The sequence below is a fragment of the Apostichopus japonicus genome, chromosome 10 (assembly GCF_037975245.1).
Source record: "Apostichopus japonicus isolate 1M-3 chromosome 10, ASM3797524v1, whole genome shotgun sequence".
In the NCBI taxonomy this organism is placed as follows: domain Eukaryota; kingdom Metazoa; phylum Echinodermata; class Holothuroidea; order Aspidochirotida; family Stichopodidae; genus Apostichopus; species Apostichopus japonicus.
In genome coordinates this window covers 6314465-6338416 of record NC_092570.1, presented here as the reverse complement: position 1 = coordinate 6338416, position 23952 = coordinate 6314465, and the positions used below count along the sequence as shown (strand labels likewise).

Below are 23952 nucleotides of genomic sequence, written 5' to 3'. Positions count from 1 at the left end.
AACATTAAAATGGCAAGATGATAGGATGTCCTTTAGGAACAAGTTCTACTGAATATTCATATATGGCTGGCCAAATTTAGATAATAGATTTTTTCCCCTTTTTGTATCATATTTCAGTATTTGATTTTCAACTGTATTTCTGTTTCTGTTCACCTGAATCTGGTCAGAAACTTTCGTTTACCCAAAATCAATAATTTTACATATTTGCCAAGACTTCCAGTATGTTTGAGGCTGAGCCATTGCAATTCTTTCTGTAGCTAAACTCCTTACTAAGATTTTTTATGTTTGATCAAGTTTATGTCACAAAGAGACTGACGTGTACCCAGCTCCAATATTTACCAAATGCACGGGAATCTGGGGACTTGTATGGGAGGCTTAACTAAAGTCATGATGAGAAATTGATTAAACTGTATAAACTTGGCAATGAAATATAAGAATATGAAATATTTACCACAGTAGCAAACAGATGGTAGAAAATGAAGTAGGCTGCAATTGGGAAGGCCAGCTCAGTGGTGGCTTTTAGCATACACTCATACATGACAATGGCCCAACCTTTTTGTGTGAGGATTTGAAACATGGACATGAAGGCCTAGAGAGAGAGAGAGACGGAGATAATAGAAGAGACAGAGAGAGGCATGTTAAGGATGCATGTAGGGTGGTGGTGTCTGCTCCTCCTGCGACCAACAAGGTCATGGTTGCCTATCACTGCAAGGGCTATCCATCATTCACTATCGATCATTTTTGTAATGTAAATTTTCCCTTCTTTTTTTTTCTTTGCGAAACATCAAACTTCCTGGTTGAATTTCTCAATCATTCTTAAAATGTGTTGGGATGTTTGTATTGAAACATGATGTGGGAGTAACCATCAATGTTTGTTTTCTACATAAGCCAGGTTAAGGATTCAAAGATGCTTTGTATCTGGACCATGTTTAGAGGTTTTTTTTTTTATACAATACAAGTTGTAATTTTGGAGAGAAGCAACAAAAATTGTATTTTAAATGTTAGCTAAAAGATGATGTTTGCAGGGTTATGCACAAACTGGCAGATTTACAACAACAACAACAATAATCATAGCTAAAAGAATATTTTTTGACGTAACACTTTTCCAAAAAAAACTTTTTATTTTCTCTTTGCTAATTGTGCTGTGATTTGATTCCATTGCTGATAGGCAACCATCGTTATAACGGATTTAATTTATCAAACCTCATGGGGATAATGAATATGCATGAGAACACACAGGTTAGAAGATGCCACCTCTCTCAGGATGTTAACAATCGAGAAACAGACACACATTCTCATCTGCACATCACATGCCTCAACTGGTCGATATTAAGTCACATGACAGTTTCATGACAACACAGAGATAATTGGTTATTAATGGTACGTTTTCATATTCAGGGATGAGCCTGGGGTAAACAAAAAATCACAGAATTTTGCAAAAATTGCGGTATAGGCTCCAGTTTGCATATGCTACAGTGTGTTAGGATGATAGTTTTTGTCCCCGTGGTAGAAAAGAAATCACCGATATTCCGCGAATTCGCGGAAAAAGCTCATGCCTGCATATTGCTTTTAAAGTCTGGAAGAATTATAACAGTCGACTCACACATTTTGAAGAATCATAAGGCTGCCATATTGAATTTTACCACGGAGCCTGCCAACATCAACAAAGTAATTCATGAATTTAGCTGTTTTGTTATTCTTTTTTATTTTGCATAGGGGGGATCTTTTCAATGCAGAATCACCAATATTACTCGGCAGGTATTTAGGATCATAAAGTTCAACTAAACTAAAATAAATTTAAGGATTTAAATGTTTCTATCCTTTTTCTCTGGTTATCTTTCCATGGTTTTGATATCCTCTCTTGGTTTGGTTTTTTTCTTTCATTTTTTGACTTTTCTGACCAATTTGATGATGTCACACAGATGAGAATGCAGCTGATGACGGGATGCAGACTTCTCCTGGTTTTCGATCACAGACGGTTAGTTTACACCGGCTGTTACTTACCACGTTGGTGAACAGATGGTAACACAGGAAAAACACTGCCACTATTGGGCTGTATGAACCAGCAGCTAACATACACTCAGTCATTACCTCAACCCAGGCTTCCTGGGTGAGGATTTGGAACATGGACATAAACGCCTGGACAAAGCCACAGACAGAGAGGTCATAGGTCAAGTCAAGAGAGAGACAAAAGAATTAACAGGTTATATCAACAAACAGATTGTACTCAGCGTCGGAAATACACAGGTGCGACGGGCGATTCACCCTCGAAAGCACAATTTGCGTGGGCGAAAAAAAAAAATTCAAATATAAGAAAAATCGCCCTGGAATATCAAAGAGGTCCGCGTATAATTTCTTTTGACATATGTTCTTCACTTGTTAACACCTATTTAACTTTATTTACTGAACCAAGATTCTCTAAGATACCATAAATATTATTTGTTTACCGCCAGTTTTTCTTTGTCTGACAAGTTTGTCCAGTTTTGTGAATTCTAAATTCATTGTTTACGTACCCCTTAGACCTAGGCTGGGTCATAGTATAGCCTAAGGATGTACTTAGTACTGAACATGCTTGATACAAGACCTACGTCACAGCTCCATACTGTACCCCCTAATATATAGCTATAAATTAGCCCTTGCAAACCAAAAAGTAGCCATCGCACAGGCATTCACAAGGGCTCTTTTATAGTCACAAATAGCCCCCCTTAATAATTTTTAATTCTGACCCTGATTGTGCTACCAATAATTATGAGGATCCATCCAATGTTTCAATAATTTACACTCCCAATTTCCATGCTGAACTTTTTTTGCATTGTTTTACCCTCCGCATTTTCCACTCTCTCAAAACACGGGCAGGGCTGATGTTCAAGGAGCTTTATCGTGGTAACAGATGGCTGGCCAAAATATCATGTTGGATATCACAATTAACGTTTATCCAGGTGACAACCAGATTAGTTATGAACAGTCAAGCCAACACAATCATAAAAGTCACATTATATAGTTTATCTCTTTTTTTCTAACAACTTTGAATAGAACATGTGGATATTCCAATGGATGACTAGCAAACTTTTGTAAAAGAATCAGTCCTTGATACATTTATATCTTTTACACTGAATGAGAAGTAAATAGAAAGAAGAAGGTTATTGTGTTAACTTCAACAACAACAACAACAACAACAATAGGACAACACAAGAAGAGTGGCCATGTCTTCTACCTCCACCTGGTCTCTTTCAAATACTAATTACATCAGCGTTTTCATTCAGATATTATTTTTACGGAGCTAATATACATCAACAACAGCAACACCACCACACTGATATGGTACCTCTACTACAACTCATGGCCATGTGTTTCAAAATATTAACCCAGTAGATTGTATTTCTCTTGAGTAATTACGAATTTGATGCCTTCACAGGTCCAGCTCATTAATATGCTATTATAGGAGCTCTATACTGTATTCAAAATAATTATAACACCTCCCCTTCTTCCTCTACCATACACTGGAAAGTGTCGATCAGATCAGAAAAGTCAATGTGCCTCCCAAGAAATGCTAAATAATTTTCTTTTTCCAAATTCTTTTTGTATTCTCCCCCTCGCCTTAGATCCCCCACCCCCCTTCCCAGACCACAATGAATAAATATGGAGGAAGTATTTTCTGGAATATCTGAAACATATATATATATTAGTTACTGATAACATTAAAACTGATGAGGTCTGCCACAATAACCACTGAACGTCACTTACGTGAGGAAATGTTTCAAACTGCCTCAGGCCCTCTACGCTGCAGAAGAGCTGTAGACTGATGACGGAAACCAAGATCAAAGAACCCAGAGTAAACACAACCAGGGTACCGAGCTTCACTATGTGGCCAAAGATCTAACAAAATGGCAAAAAAAAGAAAGAAAGAGAAGTGTCATGGGGCGATTCAGTGATTTATGTGTTAAAGGCACAGGTACTTCATCTCTCAAGAAGGGATTCTTACAAAATGGTCTGGTTGTGGTCAGTGGCGTTGCCAGACATTTCAATCTTGGGGGGCACAGCACTTAATTGGGGGGGGCACGTTTATTTGTTAATGTAGTCCTGGGGGAGGTGTTTAAGGGGAAGGGGTGTTCTTTTTATTAATAAAGGGTCCTTAGATGCAATCTGGTGCTACATTTTGCAACTTAAAATAACTTTATGTTCAAGAATTTTCGAGCTTAGTCCGTCTGAAATTTATGTCTTTAATTGAGGCAGATAAAGTTTCTGTTTGAGTATTTTTCATAACACTACAAATTGCATCTGCAGGGCACAATTTTTTGGGGGAGGGCACATGCCACCCCCCTCCCAGGCCACCCATTGGTGACACCACTGGTTGTGGTGATTTGAGATTTGAAATGTTTATAGCTACTTTTTACTCATTTCTGTAATTTTTATTCTTCCCCACAAATGCCATTGTGATATTTATTGTACACAAATTTTAAACTGGGCAAAACTACAGTCATAATGAGTTCTTGTTAAGGGCATGAATGCATCTTAGTCCAAATATCAGTGTCATTATGAAACATGTCTGATCTCAGTCTGTTTCTTACTTCTGACAATCCATCCCCCCCCCCCCACCCAATTCACAACTAGCACAATTGAAGTATGAGTGACGCAACCTTAAAACACCAGCAAATTTTAAAATTTAAATTTTGCTGTGATGCTCAAAATCTGTTATGTGTGGCATGATTCAATGTAGAATTAATTTGAGTTCATTTGTAAAACATCACAATTTTGTTTTCGGATTATCGGTTCTTCTGGTTTGGTGACAGAGCATACTGATATACATTGGCGATAACGTAAATGCCCCAAAGATACAAAAAGATGATGCCACCTTTGTTGGAAAATGACAGAACTACTCAACGACTCACAGGAAGAAATATTACATTTTGATTTACGTAGATATTTGACCCAAAAAAAATAATGAATTTATTTATAATGTTATCAATATGATCTTCAGGACGACAATCATACAAATCTTATTGACATTACACTCAGGAAGCCTGAAATATGCAGGCCTAATCAGTTTTGCAAACGGCTTGAATGCCATTTCTTGGGGGAAAATAGAGAGTAGGGATCCTGGCAAATTGGGTTATGGTTATAAAAGATGGTCTGTATACTGTAGGCCCCAAATTATAGCATGGTATAATTGACAGAAGAGTACTTTCCTGGAGGTCTTTACCCTCCAAACTGTTCTCAGACGTTCCAAATGAACCACAAGATGACTGAATAATCCCTGTGAGGTAAATTTCCTCCAGGGTGGTAATAAAAACAGTTTTACAATTTTTGACCAAAGGTGACCATATTTGAATGTCTGGCATATTTGGGGCCAATACAACATACTTTTAATTTCTAATGATAAAGCTCATCCAATGCAGAGCTGCTCAAAAATGATATGTTTTTAATAGAAGCTTAGTCTTTATATATCTTAGTCAATAAAGGGAAAAAAATCAAATAAAAGAGAAAAAATTTAGTGCTAGTTTATGTTTCTATAGCTTTGGGTTTCAACATATTTAATGTTTAAAATAAGTTTAATGTCTGGAATGCTTCTTGATGAAAACTGATGATTATGGTGATGATGTGCAGACAAAATGTTAATGCTAACCATTTTGTTATAAATTCTAACAACTCAACTAAAAAAAAACCGACTAAAAAAAAGAAACCACTAAAAAAAAAAATCTTTCAACATCATTACAACAAAACACCCCTGGATGACATACATTAACACACAAATATGTTCATGATTTGAGGCTACAAAAGTTTTTATTTTCCCATTGAGCTTTGGGTTGCATCTGAGGAACTGATCTTACCGTCAACATGACACGTTAATTTAGACTGTTTAGTCCAGTCACTATAACATAATGAATCTCAGCTATTTAAAGGAACATTTTTCAAAAATAATATAGAATTATACAACATGCACTGATAGGAATCTTTTTTTTAATGGTCTAAATATTATATCAAAACTAACTTTGTGTCCTGAAGTAATACTTCAAGGAAACTTAATTGTTCATGTCAGAAGAAATTATTTTAAAAAAAATTATGATATATGATTACCTTCCTGGCAAAATCCTCTAAGGTTGGAAATAGTTTGATAAGCCTGAATGTCCTCAACACCTGCAAAAGGATAAGCGAGGAGAAAACAGAAGATAGTTACAGTCTTTGACTTTTTAAATCATTCATAAAAAAAACACGCTACCTGAATTTTGAAAAGCTCAGATTGATGACATCATTCACTGTTAGACATAGTTATGCAGTCAAGTCACATTTAGCTTGTAGATTACTTTGGAATAATGAATACTTGAGAAGACTGAACATCCAGATGTTGTGTTTATATTGAATGGACAGTCTTATAATCAGTGGATGGAAAGAAACTACCTGGTATTTAGGGTCGGGAGGGATGGGGGGAGGGACGGGGGAAAGATGGAGGTGAGTTTTCTTTCATACAGCTTTCTCTTTTGACACCTGTGATATGAGGAAACCTTGAAGTGGACCTTTACAGGCGTTCTACTTCATTGGAGGTGCAGAGATGATTTATACAAGATTAAATCACAGGACCAAAAGAGAAAAAAAAGGAACATAATTGGTTGTCCCAAAAAATAAACTAAAAAAAAAAAAAAAAACCTTACCTGGAAGTAACAAAACTGGCCAGCTTTTAAGTCAGGGTAGAATATGACCCTGATGGTATTGCCAATGGCAAGAAACAGGTCAAATTTGTGAAGAGACCTCTTGATGAAACCTCTGAAGCCAAGACAGGATACTTTAAAGAGTACTTCCAAATCAAAGAGAAGGGTAAAGGCAATCTAGTGAGAAGAGAGAATAGGCACAAGAACTTTGTTCTCTAGTGTGCTCTTTCAGAGGGACTAAATAGTACATTGGTATTTCTGATAATATTACTGAAAGCGGTACGGATCTGTGCACACAACAACTGATACCTACATCTTTGCACTGGTGAATCAGTATGCCCATTTAGCCCTGCATGTTGGTACCATATAAATATTCCCCAGAGACTAAATATGTCAAAAAGCTCCAATTAATCACTCAGCCAATTTTTTTTTTTTTTTTTTTAAATGAGAGCGGTACGGATCTGTGCACACAACAACTGCTACCTTACATCTTTGCACTGGTGAATCAGTATGCCCATTTAGCCCTACATGTTGGTACCATATAAATATTCCCCAGAGACTAAATATGTCAAAAGCTCCAATTAATCATTCAGCCAATTTTTTTTTTTTTTTTTTAAATGAGAGCGGTACGGATCTGTGCACACAACAACTGCTACCTTACTTCTTTGCACTGGTGAATCAGTATGCCCATTTAGCCCTACATGTTGGTACCATATAAATATTCCCCAGAGACTAAATATGTCAAAAGCTCCAATTAATCATTCAGCCAATTTTTTTTTTAAATGAGAGAGAATGTTTTCCTGCATGGCAAGCAACAGGTTTGACACTCTGACACACCGCTGTTGAGTAGAGCGGTAAAAACAGAAACATCGTAGTAGCATCCTACCTGGGCGACTCTCAAAAATAATTGGTAGGCCAGCCATCGGCCTGTATTATATTCCTCTGTGAAGAACATGTTATCGGTGGACATGAGGATGGCATCCAATACGACCACCAGGAGGATGATCACGTGAAAGGCTCGAGATTCAAGAATCGCTAGAAAGCACGGTGGTGTCACGACCTTTGCCCTCTTACCCTCTCCGATGGGCATCAGTTTCCACGGTGTGCATGTACCATCGTCCTGTAGCAGCTGTGACTTAAAGACATCGAAAACATTAAGATATCTGTTATTGACATTTCTGCATATGCCGATGCCAAAGTAGGAAGTTTGAAGTTTAATCCTTCTTTCTATAAGAGACTAAACATGGTAATGATATAGAGAAGGCATACACTAACAGGGTATATTCTATTGAACACCCATACTACTAACTACAAGACTAATGGCTTAATATTCTGTGTTAAGTAAACTCAATGGAAAACTAGTGAAAGTCATCGCAGCAATACACCACCACCTCAAAAATTCTTTTTTTCAACTTGTTGTATTTTGAGCCCCAAAATAGTAATTTCTTTTTCCCTTTTCTCGCTTTTACATGAAAAGATATTGTCTTGAAATATGAGATTCTTACAAGATGTGTGCTTGGAACACATATTGTATTTTAATGTTACATATTATATTCTGTCGATCAGACACACAGGGTTTTTCCATGAACCGAGGTAAAATCTCAGGGGATGGAGTGATAACACGTCATAGTACTGTAACTATCAGAGATGAGCCTAGATAAAAATAAAGTCACAGAACTTTGCAAAAAGGCTCCAGTTTGAGTATACTACAGTGTGTTAGGATAATAGTTTTTGTCCCCAAGGTAGAAAAGAAAATCACGGATATTCTGCGGATTCACGGAAAAACCTGATGCCTGAACTATGCACACATAATTAAATATTTAACTAATTGATTTGCTATTCCTAATGTTTTCACTTAGAGAATTCCAGAGGACGACACCAGAACATCTAACAAACTGTAAATAAGGGGTTAATCAACAGTATAGCGTGCGTTACTCACAGGATTAATGCACGATCAGGGGATAATGCAAGCGATGCACGAGGGCGGAGCCCGAGTGCATCCAGCGATAGCATTAACACCCGGAGTGCATTAATCATGTGAGTAACGCACGCTAGACCGTTGATTAACCCCGTTCATTCATACAATACCGTTTGTGTGGCGGAAAAATCATAAAACAAAACATTTTTGGTTACATATAACCAAAGATTTATTAAAGTGATGCCCCGTAATTTTACCGTGCGTTAATCACAGGATTAACCACGGTCAGCTGACCTGAATGGACCAATAGGATTTAGGAATCTTTACTAAGTATGAATGAACATCGGTTAAAAAACTGAGCAGAGAAAGCCTACTATCATTGTCATTCAAAGGCAAGCTGATAAATGTAGGTGATTTATCGGCGACCGCAATTAATACACTTGAAACTTCTGTATTTTCTTGTTAATACAACTTGACAGCTAGCCTATCAAAATCTACAAAATAAGGTTGAAAGTATTAATATGAAGACAAACCTTTGAGGTCATGAATCCACTGTTGGCTGACTTTGCTTGGTACATTTGTCTAAATTGAACTCTAATCTCAGCAAAGGTTTCAATGATGACAGCAATAAAGACATTCTTTACCAGCCACGAGAGGAAGAATATCATGGTGATGAAGAAGAAGTAACCGTAGTAGGGCGAGAAACTATCTGTGACTTTGTAGAGGATGAAGACCCATCCTTCCAAGGAAGCGCTCTCGTATACAGTGAAAATGCTCACAACTGTGGGAAGAGGGGGTGGGGAGATTGATACAGTGTAACCCTTCAAAGCTAGCAAAATATTTAAAATAAATCATTTAATTTTTTTTTTCTTAATATAAAAATTTAAAATTTAAACAAATTTAAAAAAAAAAAACAAATTATAAATGAAATAAATAATTTAGAATAAAATAATTTAAAATAAAATAAAAATACATAAAAAAAAAGATATTGAATAATAATTTTTAACAAAATAAAAAACAACAACAAATGGTCCAATGTATACAGATTTCAGGCTTAATGGTCACAATTCCCTGTAGAATTACAGACCTCACCCAAACTGATAAACATCTACATTCTTTCTTTGAGGAATTGTTGAAAGTTGCAACTACTAGAAAACTACCAGAAATAAACAAACTTTTGACACTTCTTTATTTTGACTAAAGTATTAAAGTAATTTAGTCTAAACAAAGGTAGTGACATTACCAATTAAGCCTCAAAGTGCTTTAAGTGAAAATAAAATCATAATAATAACAATAGTAATCATAAATAAAAAATAAATAAATGATAAATAAATGATAAATAAATAAGAAATCAAAATAAATAAGAAATAAATAATAATTTAAATACAATATTTCCAATTCAGATTCTTACACCGCATCTTAGGAACCAATCGGCTTTTAAATTTAATGAAAATAGCGGCTTCTCCACTCTGTACTTTTTGCAATATTGAAGAGGACACTATTGAACATTTATTCTGGTCCTGTCATGTGACGTCTAATTTCCTTTTAGATTGCGAACAGAAATTTTTTGGTAGACAGTTTATCTGCTCAAAGAAAGATCTTTTCTTCGGTAAACTGGTAACAGGTTACAACCCATTGAATTTCTTTATCCTTCACATCAAATACTTTATCTTCAATTGTAAACAAAACAATGTTAAGCCTGACTGCTACAATTTCTTCTATAAAATGAAATTCATTCTTAACGTTGAGAAGCACATTGCCTCGAAGCGAAACTCTACTAGCTCTGCTCGTAGAAAATACATGGCATTAAAGACTTGCTTTTCTCATTCAATCAATGAACTTTGCAACTCTTGACTTAACCTCTGCTTATCATCTATGTTTTTCTGGATATGTTTACATATATTTCGGTATAAGTGGAGAAGAAGAAATACTCAATTCAGAATCAATTTTCACATTATGTTAATAATTCCTTTGTATCATTCAGATGACATACCTATGTTGTTATTAGAACTTTAAATATAATCGATGCACCACATACATGTTAAATAATCGTGAATAAATGAGACGGGAAAAAAAATAATAAAAAAATAATAATAAATAAATATTAAATCAAAAATAAACCATAAATAATTAATCATAAATAAATCATAAATAAATAGGAAATAAGAAATCGAAAATAAATAATAAATAATAAATTATCAATAATCAATCATCAATAATCAAAAAATAATTAAATTAAATTAAATCAAAATCAAAAATGATAAAATAATGAAATTGGTTTGTTTTGTCATATTTTGTGAAAATTGTTTTGATTCTTATTATAATTTCTTGACCTAATACTCACTGATGTCATTGAAGCTGTTGTAGCCCGCCATTGATGCAGGTAAATTCATTTCTACACACTTCATGTCACTAGGACAGGTGCTGTTATCGCTACAATATGTGTCTGGAATGGCCAAATACTGGACCTCAGTGTCGTTTCGACTGTAGAATGACAGAAGGACAGGGATTGTTAGTTATATATACAAGGTGAAGGGTTTAGTTCAACGAAGGATCTTGATCTCAAAATTGACACTTTCAAAGGAGACTACTTCGTAATATTCTCAACATTAGATGGACCAATAATAATTGGTTATCATACGATGAGCTCTACAATGAAACCAACCAAACACCTTGGTCATCCATAGTCGCACAGAGAAGATTGAGATTTTTCGGTCATGTAGCAAGACTCCAGGAGGACGCTCCAGCAAAGGTTGAGAAGCATTGAGACATAATGCTAAACCAGTAGGAAGGCCCGTAACTACCTTGCTTGGTGAAATATACTCGCAATTTAAGGCCATTAACATTAATAATTTTGAGGAAGCAATAAACCTTGCGCAAGATCGTGATCCGTGGTGGAGGTTAATCACTGAGCATGTCGGATAGACGAGACTCAACTTACTACTACTACTAAGGGTTTAGTTTAATGGTTTGAATTCTGGTGGCAGATAATATCATTTTTCTTTTGAGAGAAAAAAATATGCCACACCGTTAGTTGAAAATGGTCACACCTGAAACTTGAGATATTTTTGAATGAATGTTATCTAGTTTGGCTGGCTAAAACCTCCTCCTTGCTCCAGAAAAATAAATCACAATAAGTGGTTGTCTGTGATTGTCAGTATAGGGTTGTCTGTGATTGTCAGTATAGGAAATATTCTTAAAATGCTTTTATACTTTCCTCTTCTAATCATCTTGTTGATTTATGTTCTCTGTATTATGCATTTCATCAAAATGCAAAGTTTGTTGTAGTGATTTTAATTTCCTGTAAGCATATAAATATAAAAGACTTAATATATCATGAAAGAAAAATGATTCGTTTTTTTCTTCCACCACCTTTAGCACGTCCAAAATTGGTAGATGCTTCAAAAGTACTTTTCTGTCGGTTCTGGTCCTACAACATATCGCAGACATTCTTAAGAAAAATGGGCAATTAAAGGGTGTGAAGACTCGCGCAAAAAGAACCTCTAATGCCGGTAATTCGACCTAGTTTCGAATGAGGTGTAACAGAAGTGTTAGACACCACCATCGATCCCAGAAAATACGCACACAGCTTGCTACCTTCAGTAATTAGACACTAGTGTACAGTCAGTACATACAGCTGAGGTCAATACCCACAGCACAGTGTACAAACGATACAGCGATGGACATCTCAGGTCCAGCTAAAGATAACAAGGTATCGTGTTTCATTAATGTCTGCATTTTGTAGCGACAAGCAGTAAACTTCACTTGCAAGCAACGGAAAGTTAACGGTTTTGGGACGAGACTTCAATGCCTTTTTAAGTCTCAGTGGCCATAAAATGCATGTTGAAAGTTGAGCATGGGGTGACCATTATCCCACATTCTAGCATATCTGGGAAGGGTGGGGGGAGAGGGGGTTATTCATACTCACGTGACACTGCTGTTAGTGTTGTTTGAAAAAGTGCAGTGACGAGAAAGTTTCCCAAACATCTGCACTCCCAACATACCATAGAGTACCATGAAAAATGTGAAGAATATGGTGACGCTCCAGACCTGCTGACCGGATCGCCTGTGGAATGATATCGATCGGAGAAATATTCAACCACTGATAATGTAACCCAGAAGTGATACACTACCTCGGACATCACACAATTTTTTTTTTTTTTTTAAATCTTTAATGAAGTTGATTATAGCTCCTATATCAAATTTCAGTGTTAAGAGTTCAGTACCCAAATAATAATAATAATAATGATATTCATAATAATAATAATATTCACAAAAATAATAATAATAATATTCATAATAATAATAATAATAATATGGACATTACACTATGATATCACAGATTCATTCACTTGGAAATATAATTTGACACACACTTGAATCGAGGTAAAGGATATTTAATTCATCAATGAACATAACATTAAAGTATAGTCAATTTTTGGTACAGTAATGACACTCAATTGATGAACTCTACCATCTCATGTTTGTCATTGCATAGGGTACTCCACAAATAATTAAAATGAATCCCAGACCAGCATTACCCGCTGGCTTAAAGGATGTAATTTTTTGGGGGCAAATGTTTCAAGCCCAGCATATACATACAGACCACCAACAACTACCATCACATCAAAGAACGACACAAAAGTATACTACTATCCATTACAGTAATGTTTTCATGTCAGTGGAACCTCATGTTGAAACTAACTTGATACTTGCTACAATCAACTTGACACAAATTGCTACAACTAACTTCATACAAATTGCCAAAACCAACTTCATACAAATTGCCACAATCAACTTCATACAAATTGCCACAATCAACTTCATACAAATTGCCACAATCAACTTCATACAACAAATTGTTTGCAAGACTACATTTACTTACTTGAAGATGGACTTGACTCTGGCTTTTGGAAGTTGGAACTTGAGATATATACGCACCACTCTGATCATTATCAGAGGCCTAGGGCATCTGAGCATAGCCCAGTGTGTGTACTTCATCGAAGGATTCGCTATTTGTAAAGCCTGGAGGTCAAATAATTTTGCCATCGATTATAGAATTCATGAAAATTTGATTTGTTACATGTTGGGTTAAACAATTATATTATAATCTATTGTTGAGACTTTGAACTTCGGCGGTGTGTAGCAGTACCATGTCGACATTTTATGTGAGTGTATTCACAAGTTCAAATTGATGTTCAGTTTGTTCCTAAAAAATCAAAGATGCCTTGATTGGCCCACAGCCCATGCCCAGTTGTCTGCATATATTTGAGGATAATTCCCTACCCAGTGAACACAGTTCTCTTTGTCAATTCTAATAACTCATAACGTTTCCTTTTAAAGGAAAATTCATGACATATGGAGCAATTTATGACACAATTTGTGTTTCCATGATTTCTATCTAATGAATATTTAACAAGTGGTAGGGGTTAGACCTTGTTAACACAAGTGTGTTTTGAGAAGTACTTTAAAGTTTTAACCATTAAAGGAGATATAAACTCTAGCCTTTTCTGCTTAGTGAATACCATTTTGCAGTACACTCTTTTCGACAGAAGCAATACAAATGCTTGAAAACATTTCGTTCAACCTTAAAATTTGTTTTAATTGTCACCCATGGCATTTGCCATTTTTGTTTGAATTCCAAAGTTTTGTGACGTAAGCGAGCCACATATCGCATTTGAACAAAAATGGTGTTGCCAATTTCAACAGTAATGAAAATTGCATAAGCGAAAATAAAAAATAAATTGTGTTAAATAAAAAGTCTGTCTTTCATAAATTTATTTTACATTCTAAAAGGTTTTAACAGTAGACAATTTTTTTTTAAAGTGTCAATGTGCTTTCTTTTTAAATATCAAGGGTTTTACGACAGCTATAACTACACGATATTGAAACCTATCAAACATATCCTACGGGCTGTTCACGATAACTAAGGCAATATCTAGTCAAATGTTTCTTCTGAAACACTTTCCGGACTCAGGATTTAAGAAAAAGAACAGAGAACATGGATGGGTTTGGACTTGGCTTCTATCAATTCGAGCCTGAAGACACTTGTGTACTCATCCTTCTTGTACTCAACATATGTATACTCATCCTGTGTACTCATCCTACTTGTACTCAACATGTGTACTCATCCTACTTGTACTCAACATATGTGTACTCATCTATACTTATTCTCAACATATGTGTACTCATCCTGTTTTCTCATTCTACTTCTACTCACCCTGTGTACTCATCCTACTTGTAATGAACATATGTGTACTCATCCTACTTGTACTCAACATGTGTACTCATCCTACTTGTACTCAACATATGTGTACTCATCCTACTTATTCTCAATATGTGTACTCATCCTGTTTTCTCATTCTACTTCTACTCACCCTGTGTACTCATCCTACTTGTAATGAACATAGGTGTACTCATCCTACTTGTACTCAACATATGTGTACTCATCCTGTATTCTCAATCTACTTGTACTCACCCTGAGTACTCATCCTACTTGTACTAAACATACGTGTACTCATCCTGTGTACTCATCCTACTTGTACTCAACATATGTATTCATCCTACTTGTACTCAACATATTTGTACTCAACCTGTTTACTCATCCTACTTGTACTCAACATATGTGTACTCATCCTATTTGTACCCAACATATGTGTACTCATCCTACTTGTAATCAATATGTGTACTCATCCTAATTGAACTCAACATGTGTACTCATCCTACTTATACTCACCTTTCTAGTACTCATCCTGCTTGTACTCACCTCATGTGTACTCATCAGTCATCCTAATTGTACTCATGTGTAATTATCTTGTACTCATCCTACTTGCACTCAACTTATGTGTACTCATCCTACATGTACTCAACCTATGTGTACTCATCCTACATGTACTCATCATTGTTTGCATTAGAACGCGCGGTTGCGGGATTCCCACAATTTTTCTCCAGGGTCCTGCAACAATTCCTGGTACTTTCCGCAATTTGCACGCATTACTGTACTAACAAAACTTGCCAATAACAAGCTGGATATTATAAAGTCTTGCTGATTTTTTGTATGGAGTACTGTGATTGGTCAAATGTCTCCAAAAGAAAACACTACCTTAGTTAGTATAATACCTGTATTAACACACCGAGTATGTACGTGTATTGGTCGCAATGGCCGGCCATGGCCATTTTTACTGCACTGTGTGTCTTGCACTTTATCCCACCAAAATTTTGAAAATCCCCTCCCCCCCAACAAATAAATTGATTAGGGGATTTCCCCTATATTTAAACATCCTACTACTAACACTGATACTCATCCCTATGTGTACTCATCTTTCTTGTACTCATCCTTCTTGAACTGGTACTCATGCTATTGTACTCGTACTACAGGTCTGACATATGGGTTGTCAAACTACTGTAGGCATCTGTTTGTGTGTATACAATGGGATAGAGAGTTGGACTTGCAACCATGCTCAATCAAGACATGTACTTCAAATAGATTCGGTTGTAGCAAAATCTCACCTGTATCAGTATTGATATTGCGTGAAATATGACCATAATCCCATCGAAAGTACACCAATGGTCTTTCCAGTAGGCATTAGGACCCTGCAGAAGAAGACCATGACAATTTCAAATGTTTGGGAAATTATATTTAAACAAAAATGAATATTTACTAGTAGAATTCAATCAAGTACTAACACAAACAATTTCATAACACAGTCCTATGCAACTTTGGTAACATATAAAAAAACATACTTCATATTTGTATCATGCTTTATTAATTGGAAATTAAATTCAATCATGTTCAATTGTCTGTTATATCAGAAATTTGTAAATATAGAAAGGGCTAAACCTTCAGTAGGCCTACTTATGATGTTTCTTTAGAATGTTTAAGTTCACTGATATGGAATGGTTATAAATGCAGGGAATAACATGATCTTCATATTTTGTGTAGCAATTTATGAATTTTGTGAAATACTGAAAATAGTATCATGAGTTATGACCAAAAATCGTTAATAGTCTTCATCTTTCTATAGGAATCTGAATAAATATTTTGAACAGCAGCTTGCTTTGCGATACAGATAACACTTCCTTTGAATCAGCCTGTTAATGGAAATGGAAAGGAGATCATAAAAAAAGTTCTTTTCCATCATGTATACATGTGAGTTCTTGGTTTAATATTAATCTGAATGGAATACAGAACACTGTTAAGGTTTAATTACAAATGTACGATTGCACCCAGAGTAGCATAGGCGTACGAGGCGGGGGGGGCAGACTGCCCCCCCAAATTTCCAGAGGACAAGAAATTCGGGCAAAAGTCCTGAAAAATTCGGGCAGCCTAAGAGGAGATTTTTTTTTTCTCCTCTTATATATATATATATATTACCAAATTTTTGGGGAAGTGTAAATTTCTAAAACGTGCGATTATAAAATAAAGAATGTTTAGATGCAACTTGCAAGGCCTCAGAAGTGCCATTTCCAGCAATCTGAGAGGCATTGTTTGCCAAAAACTTTCTTGTACACTACGCACCAACCGATGGTGGTGCTCCGCTTAGATAGTGTCACCGAAACTTTCGGGCACAAAAAGTTCTGCCCCCCCAAACTGAAATGGTCCCATACGCCTATGCAGAGTAGCAATTATTTCTCTAGGCAATATATTCAGGCAATTAAACTTCATAGAAAAAAATTGAGAATATTTGCCAGTTAACAAAATACATATAAACATCTGCTTGCAACTGACAAAGTGTTGCATGAAACAGTACAGATCAAATTTTTCAATACACCACTGGTACTAGGAAATGATCATTTACAGTACTAAGTAAGTCTTTATTTTGGAAACACCGAATAGCGATGCTACGAGTAACTCACCCTAAAAACTCCCCTCATGTGCATTTTGGCAACCATCTCTAGAGCTAGCAGGAGTGTAATCACACTGTCCACTATAAGGGTGAAAATCTTCAGAAAATCTAAAGGTAAGCCGGGAATTTCAATTTCAAATGTCTTTGGGGTGTTGAGACAGACTGAGATGAAGCTGATCACAGCGGCACCTCGAAGGGCAGTTCTCACCCACGGCTGATTCACCCACTGAATTTTCACATTGTCTGTGATATTTTCATCCGCTCCATAATCAGCCAATGGGATATCCTCTGGCAGACGACTCCCACTCTGCTTCCTCTTCCTCAGCCCCATGTTCTATGATGTCACGTTTAATTTTCACTGATTAGGTTCAATGGTCTGAGTTTGCTACCTAAAATGTGAATTGAATAAAAAAAAAAACCACACGACCGATTAGAAATCGTATTTTTCCCACCTTTGCATTTGGCACGTAGACACACTCCTCCATGCCATGCAAACTGCAGCACACTGCTTCAACATGTGCAATACTAGGCACTATTATAAAATATACATGTCCAGACATAAGCCTACATCATGGTGGACACTGCATGCTGTACAGTGAATCTACTTGATGTAGGAGACTACTGTATGTAGTTTCAACCATTTTGCCAAGAATTTATCCTAGAGCCTACAAAAAGAATGGTGTCTCAATACAGACATCTTTTAACTGGACAAAGATGAAATAGCCCAATCAAGTCGCCTTGAAAATACACATTTCAATGTTAACAGACAGGTCCTCCTTACACAAATAACAGGAGATAGATTAAGGATTCCAGGACCAGAAGATACTTTCTTTGAAAGCTATCCATGTTCACACGATTTTTGGTGCAACACCAGAGGCTAGTTTAGTGTTACCCAGGCCATTAGACAAACACCAGGCAATGCCTTAAAATGGGGCAAAGCTGTGAAAAGATTATTAAGAGGAATGCCTACTGGTAGATGAAGTAGTTTTAAGGCTACAAACAGAAGAAATAGAAAACCAGAAAAAGGATCCAGAAATAAAACTGAGAACAAACAACTGGGGCAAGAAAGAAAGAGCAGCTACAGTAGAATCAAGAAGTATCAACAAAGAGAAAAACTCTTGCACGGAAGAGGAAAATAGAACAAAAGAAAGTAAAAGCAACAGGAAAGAAAGAATGGACAAGGAACAGAAGTGATATCGTCCGGAGAGATCGCCATCTTCATCAGGGACTGCAGAATCAGCTGTTAATCATGATCGATGCAAATTATCAAGTGGAAGAATATGTGGCAGCTAGATACGATGAGGATGTATACATTGGAGAGAGTGATGCTATCAATTTAAATCATTCAATTTAACTCCAACTCATGTGACCATCAAGTATGTATGCATCGTGATGGAACCAACCGATTCAGTTGGCCAGAATGAAAGGATGATATTCTGCCAACTGGACGGTGTGATATCCTCCGCAGAACTACAGAAGACCATCATTCGGATAACTGTGTACACCACTGAGTATTGAATCAGGAAGACTTAGCGAAAACTATGGTCAAGTTTAATAAATGGCAGATGAACATGCATTGAAATAGTTAGCATTTGGCAAAGTAGCAGGTTCAGAGCAGTAGATTAGAAACAAACATGCATGTAAGCCTAATAACATGATTATGCTTTGAGTGAAAACATGACTGAGTTTGTACTTAAATTAAGACTTGCTAACCAAATGTATAGACTTTCCAATGTTGATACGCCTAAAGGTCTGTTGTGTGTGAATTATGTACGTTAATGTTGCACTTCCACATAAAATTACCTGTTTCAAATGAATGAGTTTGTAGTTATCATTAACCAGCTGTGTTTGAAAAGTCATTTGTACAGTACTTCATGCAGAATCCCTCAATATTCAATCAATTAAAAATTTGTTTTGACTATATACTACAGCCTACAGTAAAGGGAAACCTGTGGTATAGCCCCCTTTAAAAAAATGTGGGCGGGCAAAAACGCCCGCCAAACTTCCTTCCCAAAAGAGTGAAAAATTTCTCCTTATCAATATAAATTATAATGACCATATTACATTTGCATACCATGGAGGAGACATATATTGCAAGAAACACACACATTTATCAGGGGCGTCGGAAGCTATTTGGGATTGGTACAGCAGATCAGAGTGTGGCCATCTATCATAATTATCGGGGGGCGTTTGGTAGGCCAACCATGGTGGCGCGTAGCGTAATGGAGAAAATTTGGAAAAAATGCCTCCCAGATTGCAGGAAATGCCACTTCCCGAGCTTGCCAGAGTAGTCACATTTAGCCTACTTGCCGTCATCATTATTGAAAATTATTGAAAAATATACCTCCCAGATTCATTTTGGTTCTTTATTTTTTGCAATTTTTTTTCCTTAGTCCTACTTTCTTTCTTTTTTTTTTTGCACCTTGAATATTGTACCGGCTCCGACGCCCCTGTTTATTTCCTAGTGAGTCCAAGAAGTACTGAAATATTTATGATGGCCATTCAGTTGCTGGCCTCCATTTATTTTTAACCTCCCCTCCCGAGTAATGCAAGGGTTTGATGTAACGGTACTAAACACTAGACTACTTTATACAGCCTAGGCTAGTCCTACGTAGCAGGGGGGAATAGGCCTAACTGTAGTGTTATTGTTTGTTAGGATAAGTACTAGAACCTTGTTAACCGGTCTTAAAGTTAAAGTAAGCATATTGAACAGCATTTGAATGTAGCATACTGAAGGATAAGAACCTGCGACATCAAACACAGGGAAAAGTTCCCATGTCTTATTTTCTTCGGTTTTCCATGTGTATTAACAACTGTCAGACTCAAATGTAGAGAGAACGATAAACTGAGATGGCCAGCCTGCTGCATTCAATGTCGTTTTAAAATGCGATGTAACACAGAAAAGAGAGTAATTTTACTGTCGCAAACACGGTATATCTTCGGTACTCGTTATATACCGAGTACATTGCATGCCTAGCCTACGAAAACGACAATTTAATTAGATGCGTGATTGCAGAGGCTTGTGCGTACGAAATTACAGCTGGCAGCAGTACTAGTCGCTGCCGTAAACGTCAAATCTCGGTGGAATTTAGATCAGTCCATTATTTGAAGGGTTAAAAGTACCTGTGCACTAGTCAAACCAGATTATAGTGTTTTTTAAATCACTTTCTGAAAAATAAGACAAAATAAGACCGACATTAAGTTAATAGAAATGTTGTTATTAAAAACAAACCATTGCCTTGGGTATAGTGTTACATAAATATGATCAAGATAAAATATATTATTAATCATCGATATCCCTTTTATGAAAACGGTATTTGCTACCTGATTAGTATGAACAGATGGTAAAATCTGTCTAGAGTAGATGATCTTTCTGTACAGTACAGTGGCCTAGACCTCAGAGTAAGTATATTTTAGTTCACTCGTTTGTATGGCACATTACAGCCAAGAAACGGCATGGAGATCTCGAAACATGATGTCAATGATGATCAGTACTGTTCTGTTCTTAGACATTTTCTCATCCGCATATGTCGATCGCAAAGAAGGTGACCATCGATGGCGCGGGAGGGGAGAGGGCTAAACCATTACCATCGAAAAAATATTCGGGGGTATGGGGATCCTCCCTAGAAAACAACTAAAAGTTTAAAGGTCAATAGGTGCATTCTCATGAATAGTACACTAGAATGTAGGTGTGCAGGGTTAGTAAGGTCGTGCTAATAAATTTTAAATAAATCCCGATTGATAGGGGGCCTGAACATGGTAGGGGTTGGGGCCCCCCCCCCCCGATATAAATAGGTCTAGAGAAGCTCCTTTGCTTTTGTGTAAGGTTGAAAAGACGGCGCGCGGGAGGGTACACCCCCCCCCCCATAAAAATAGCTGTTCTAGAGAACATGGGAGGGCCATAGGCGAATGAAGGATTTTAAAATGGCCCGAGGGGTGTTACCCTGGGCCCTTCAAGCCGTTTCCTATGTAGGGGTTGGGGTCCTCCCCCCCCCCCCCGATAGAAATAGGTCTAGAGAAGCTCCTTTGCTACTAAATATTTTGTGTAAGGCAGGCGCGGCGGAACGGAAAAATTATTGGGGGGGCTAATGTGTGGAGACTATCTAAGCGGAGCGCCACCATCGGTTGGCGCGGAGCGTACTGTACAAGAAAATTTTGGGTATTTTCAAACCTCCAGATGGCCGGAAACGGCACTTCCCGAGTGTTTAATGCTGCGAATACCTAGCCCTAAAATATGGGTCTCAAGCCTGCAATTTCTCAGATTGCACCTAAAAGTCTGTAAAAACATTGTAATTTGTTTGTTCGATGGTGTTTTAAGAGAGTAGCAATTCATCGTAGTGTACTCGCAAAGACGTTTTTGAGTGTAGTAAGGGCAGTGGCGGAGCTAGGGGTATTGGTCAAGGGGGGGGGGGCAAGAATGGTCTGTAGGGGCGCTTTCGACACTATCTAAGCGGAGCGCCACCACAAGTTGGCGCGGAGCGTACAGAAAATTTTTGAGAAAAGACACTCCCTAGATTGCAGGAAATGACCCTTTCCGGGCCTTGCTAATTTGCAGATTAACGGAGAATAAAAAGGTGTCGTCGCCATTTTGTCGGAAAATTACACCAACAGAATATGACAAATGTCAATAGGTATATGAGAGCGCAATAAAATAGTCAATAATCGCGAATAAGTAAAAAGTAGTGAAAAGCTGAAAAGGGCGCCAGCAGTCCATTTGAGTCCGTCGGGGTGGGGGGGCATCCGCCCCCTGACTGTATATATGGACGCTCCGCCACTAAGTAAGGGGATGTTGGAGAACTGGCTGAAATGAGGCAAGTCATTGGCCTAAGACGAAGTTGTGTTACGCTTACCGGTACTCACACTCACTGCTTCCACTTTTCACGGGGCGTGAAGACGCGGTTGGGGTGACAATGTGGTCTATAGCCAGGGGACAGGCCGAGGGTCCCCCAGCAATTACTAAATTATTACACCTATATATATAGTATACGTGTGCATCGGACAGATTGACAAGTATGCATTAAAAATGGGCAGATGCACGTTTCGGAGCCTTGGTAAATATTGGGAGGGGGCTTATCATGCATTTGCCCCCTCAACTTTTTCATTGGGGGGATGAGCCCCCCAAGCCCCCCCCCCCGGTTCCGCCGCCACTGGTGTAAGGTTGAAAAGAGGGAAGAGGGCGCGGGAGGGTACACACCTACTATAGTGGTCCTATTTTTCCGCAGCAGAATTTTAAAAGTCTCCAGACTGTACCACTTTCCCACGACTGACGATCGGAGGTGGGGGACACCCCCTCCACCCGCCATCCCCTTTGCGCACGCCTCTGCTTCTGCATCCGCCCATGTCGACCGTCTAACATTCTGTGCGATATTTAACAAAAAGTGTTCAGTTGCTGGAATCGCGACCCGGAAACACCGCCCAAAATTTTAGAAGTATACTGTACTACGAAAATGGTCATCATTCCACATCATAAAATATTGACAAAGACCTGTTTGAAGGTAGCAGTCATTAAGAGCAGCCAATAATAGCAGCCACTGGCAATGGCACCATAAGAGAAATGAGATGTTGCTCTTTCATGTGATATAATTCTGGAATGGATTATAGTGGACGATTTCTGCATCCATAGTCAACTTAAACTTGTGATGCTTCCAAGACTTGTGGAGAAAAGCGTAAATTACTGCAATGTTTATACCAAATTATTTTTTCCCCCCAAATGTCTAAACAATTAAGTTATAAAAATATGCAACAGTCAAGAGAGGTACAAAAATGATGACGAAGTTAAGTTATTCCTCTTTACACATGGTATGAAAACACAGTCAGTAACACTTTGATTGTTACAAATGTAGAGATATACCACGTAAAAGAGGAACCTTTCTACTTTAATGCGGTTTTACCCGGACCTCTCAACTAGGTCAATTACTCAAATTAACCGATTTTGAAAAACACAAATTAGATCCTTTTTTTTTAATCATTACACATTACACATATACAGCGCGATCAGAGAGGTCCGTTTCGGGGTTAAAACTTTAAGGCCACTTTTGGTCAAGACATAGGCTTTGTTACCGATTCGGTAGAGGTATACCACGTGAAAGAAAAACATTTCTACTTTAATGTGGTGCTAACCGGATTTATGAACTAGGTCGATAACTCAAATTGATCGATTTTGAATAAAAGAAATTAGTTCATTTTTTGGGATCATTACACATAACGTATATACAGCGCGATCATAGAGATCCGTATCTGGGTTAAAATTTTAAGGCAACTTTTGGTCAAGAAATAGGATTTGTTACCGATTGTAGAGATATGCCACGTTAAAGAGAACCTTTCTACTTTAATGTGGTGCTAACCGAACCTCTCATCTATGTCGATAATTTAATTAATTCGATTTTGAATAAAAAAAACCAAAAAACAATACCTTTCTTATTCAATGCACTAATTGAATAACACACACCCGACCGCAGTATAACAAACACACACGGCCGCAGTGGCGTGTGTTATGTCTTACTGTCCTTTTTCTCTTAGCGGCTGCTCTTATTGTCTGCTCTTA

General features: G+C 37.3%; 1 protein-coding gene across 5 annotated transcripts in view; it reads right to left on the bottom strand.

The window, feature by feature from the left end:
• LOC139975369 (sodium leak channel NALCN-like) overlaps positions 1-20472 on the bottom strand; it is a 54716-nt gene extending 34244 nt beyond the window's left edge. For 2 of the 5 annotated variants that reach the window (XM_071983269.1, XM_071983273.1), the window contains exons 1-12: positions 20140-20471; positions 17419-17797; positions 16072-16155; positions 13448-13587; positions 12491-12628; positions 10907-11046; positions 9096-9343; positions 7531-7779; positions 6648-6821; positions 6076-6135; positions 3745-3876; positions 452-589 (exon numbers count right to left, since the gene is read on the bottom strand). In XM_071983269.1, coding sequence (XP_071839370.1) covers positions 452-589; positions 3745-3876; positions 6076-6135; positions 6648-6821; positions 7531-7779; positions 9096-9343; positions 10907-11046; positions 12491-12628; positions 13448-13587; positions 16072-16155; positions 17419-17739 — 1824 coding nt within the window. In that variant the 5' untranslated portion in view covers positions 17740-17797; positions 20140-20471. Of the gene's footprint in view, positions 1-451; positions 590-2004; positions 2140-3744; positions 3877-6075; positions 6136-6647; positions 6822-7530; positions 7780-9095; positions 9344-10906; positions 11047-12490; positions 12629-13447; positions 13588-16071; positions 16156-17418; positions 17798-20139 lie in introns of all 5 variants that reach the window. The other 3 variants (XM_071983271.1, XM_071983272.1, XM_071983270.1) reach the window with 3 other exon arrangements.
• Between the last annotated feature and the right edge of the window lie 3480 nt (positions 20473-23952).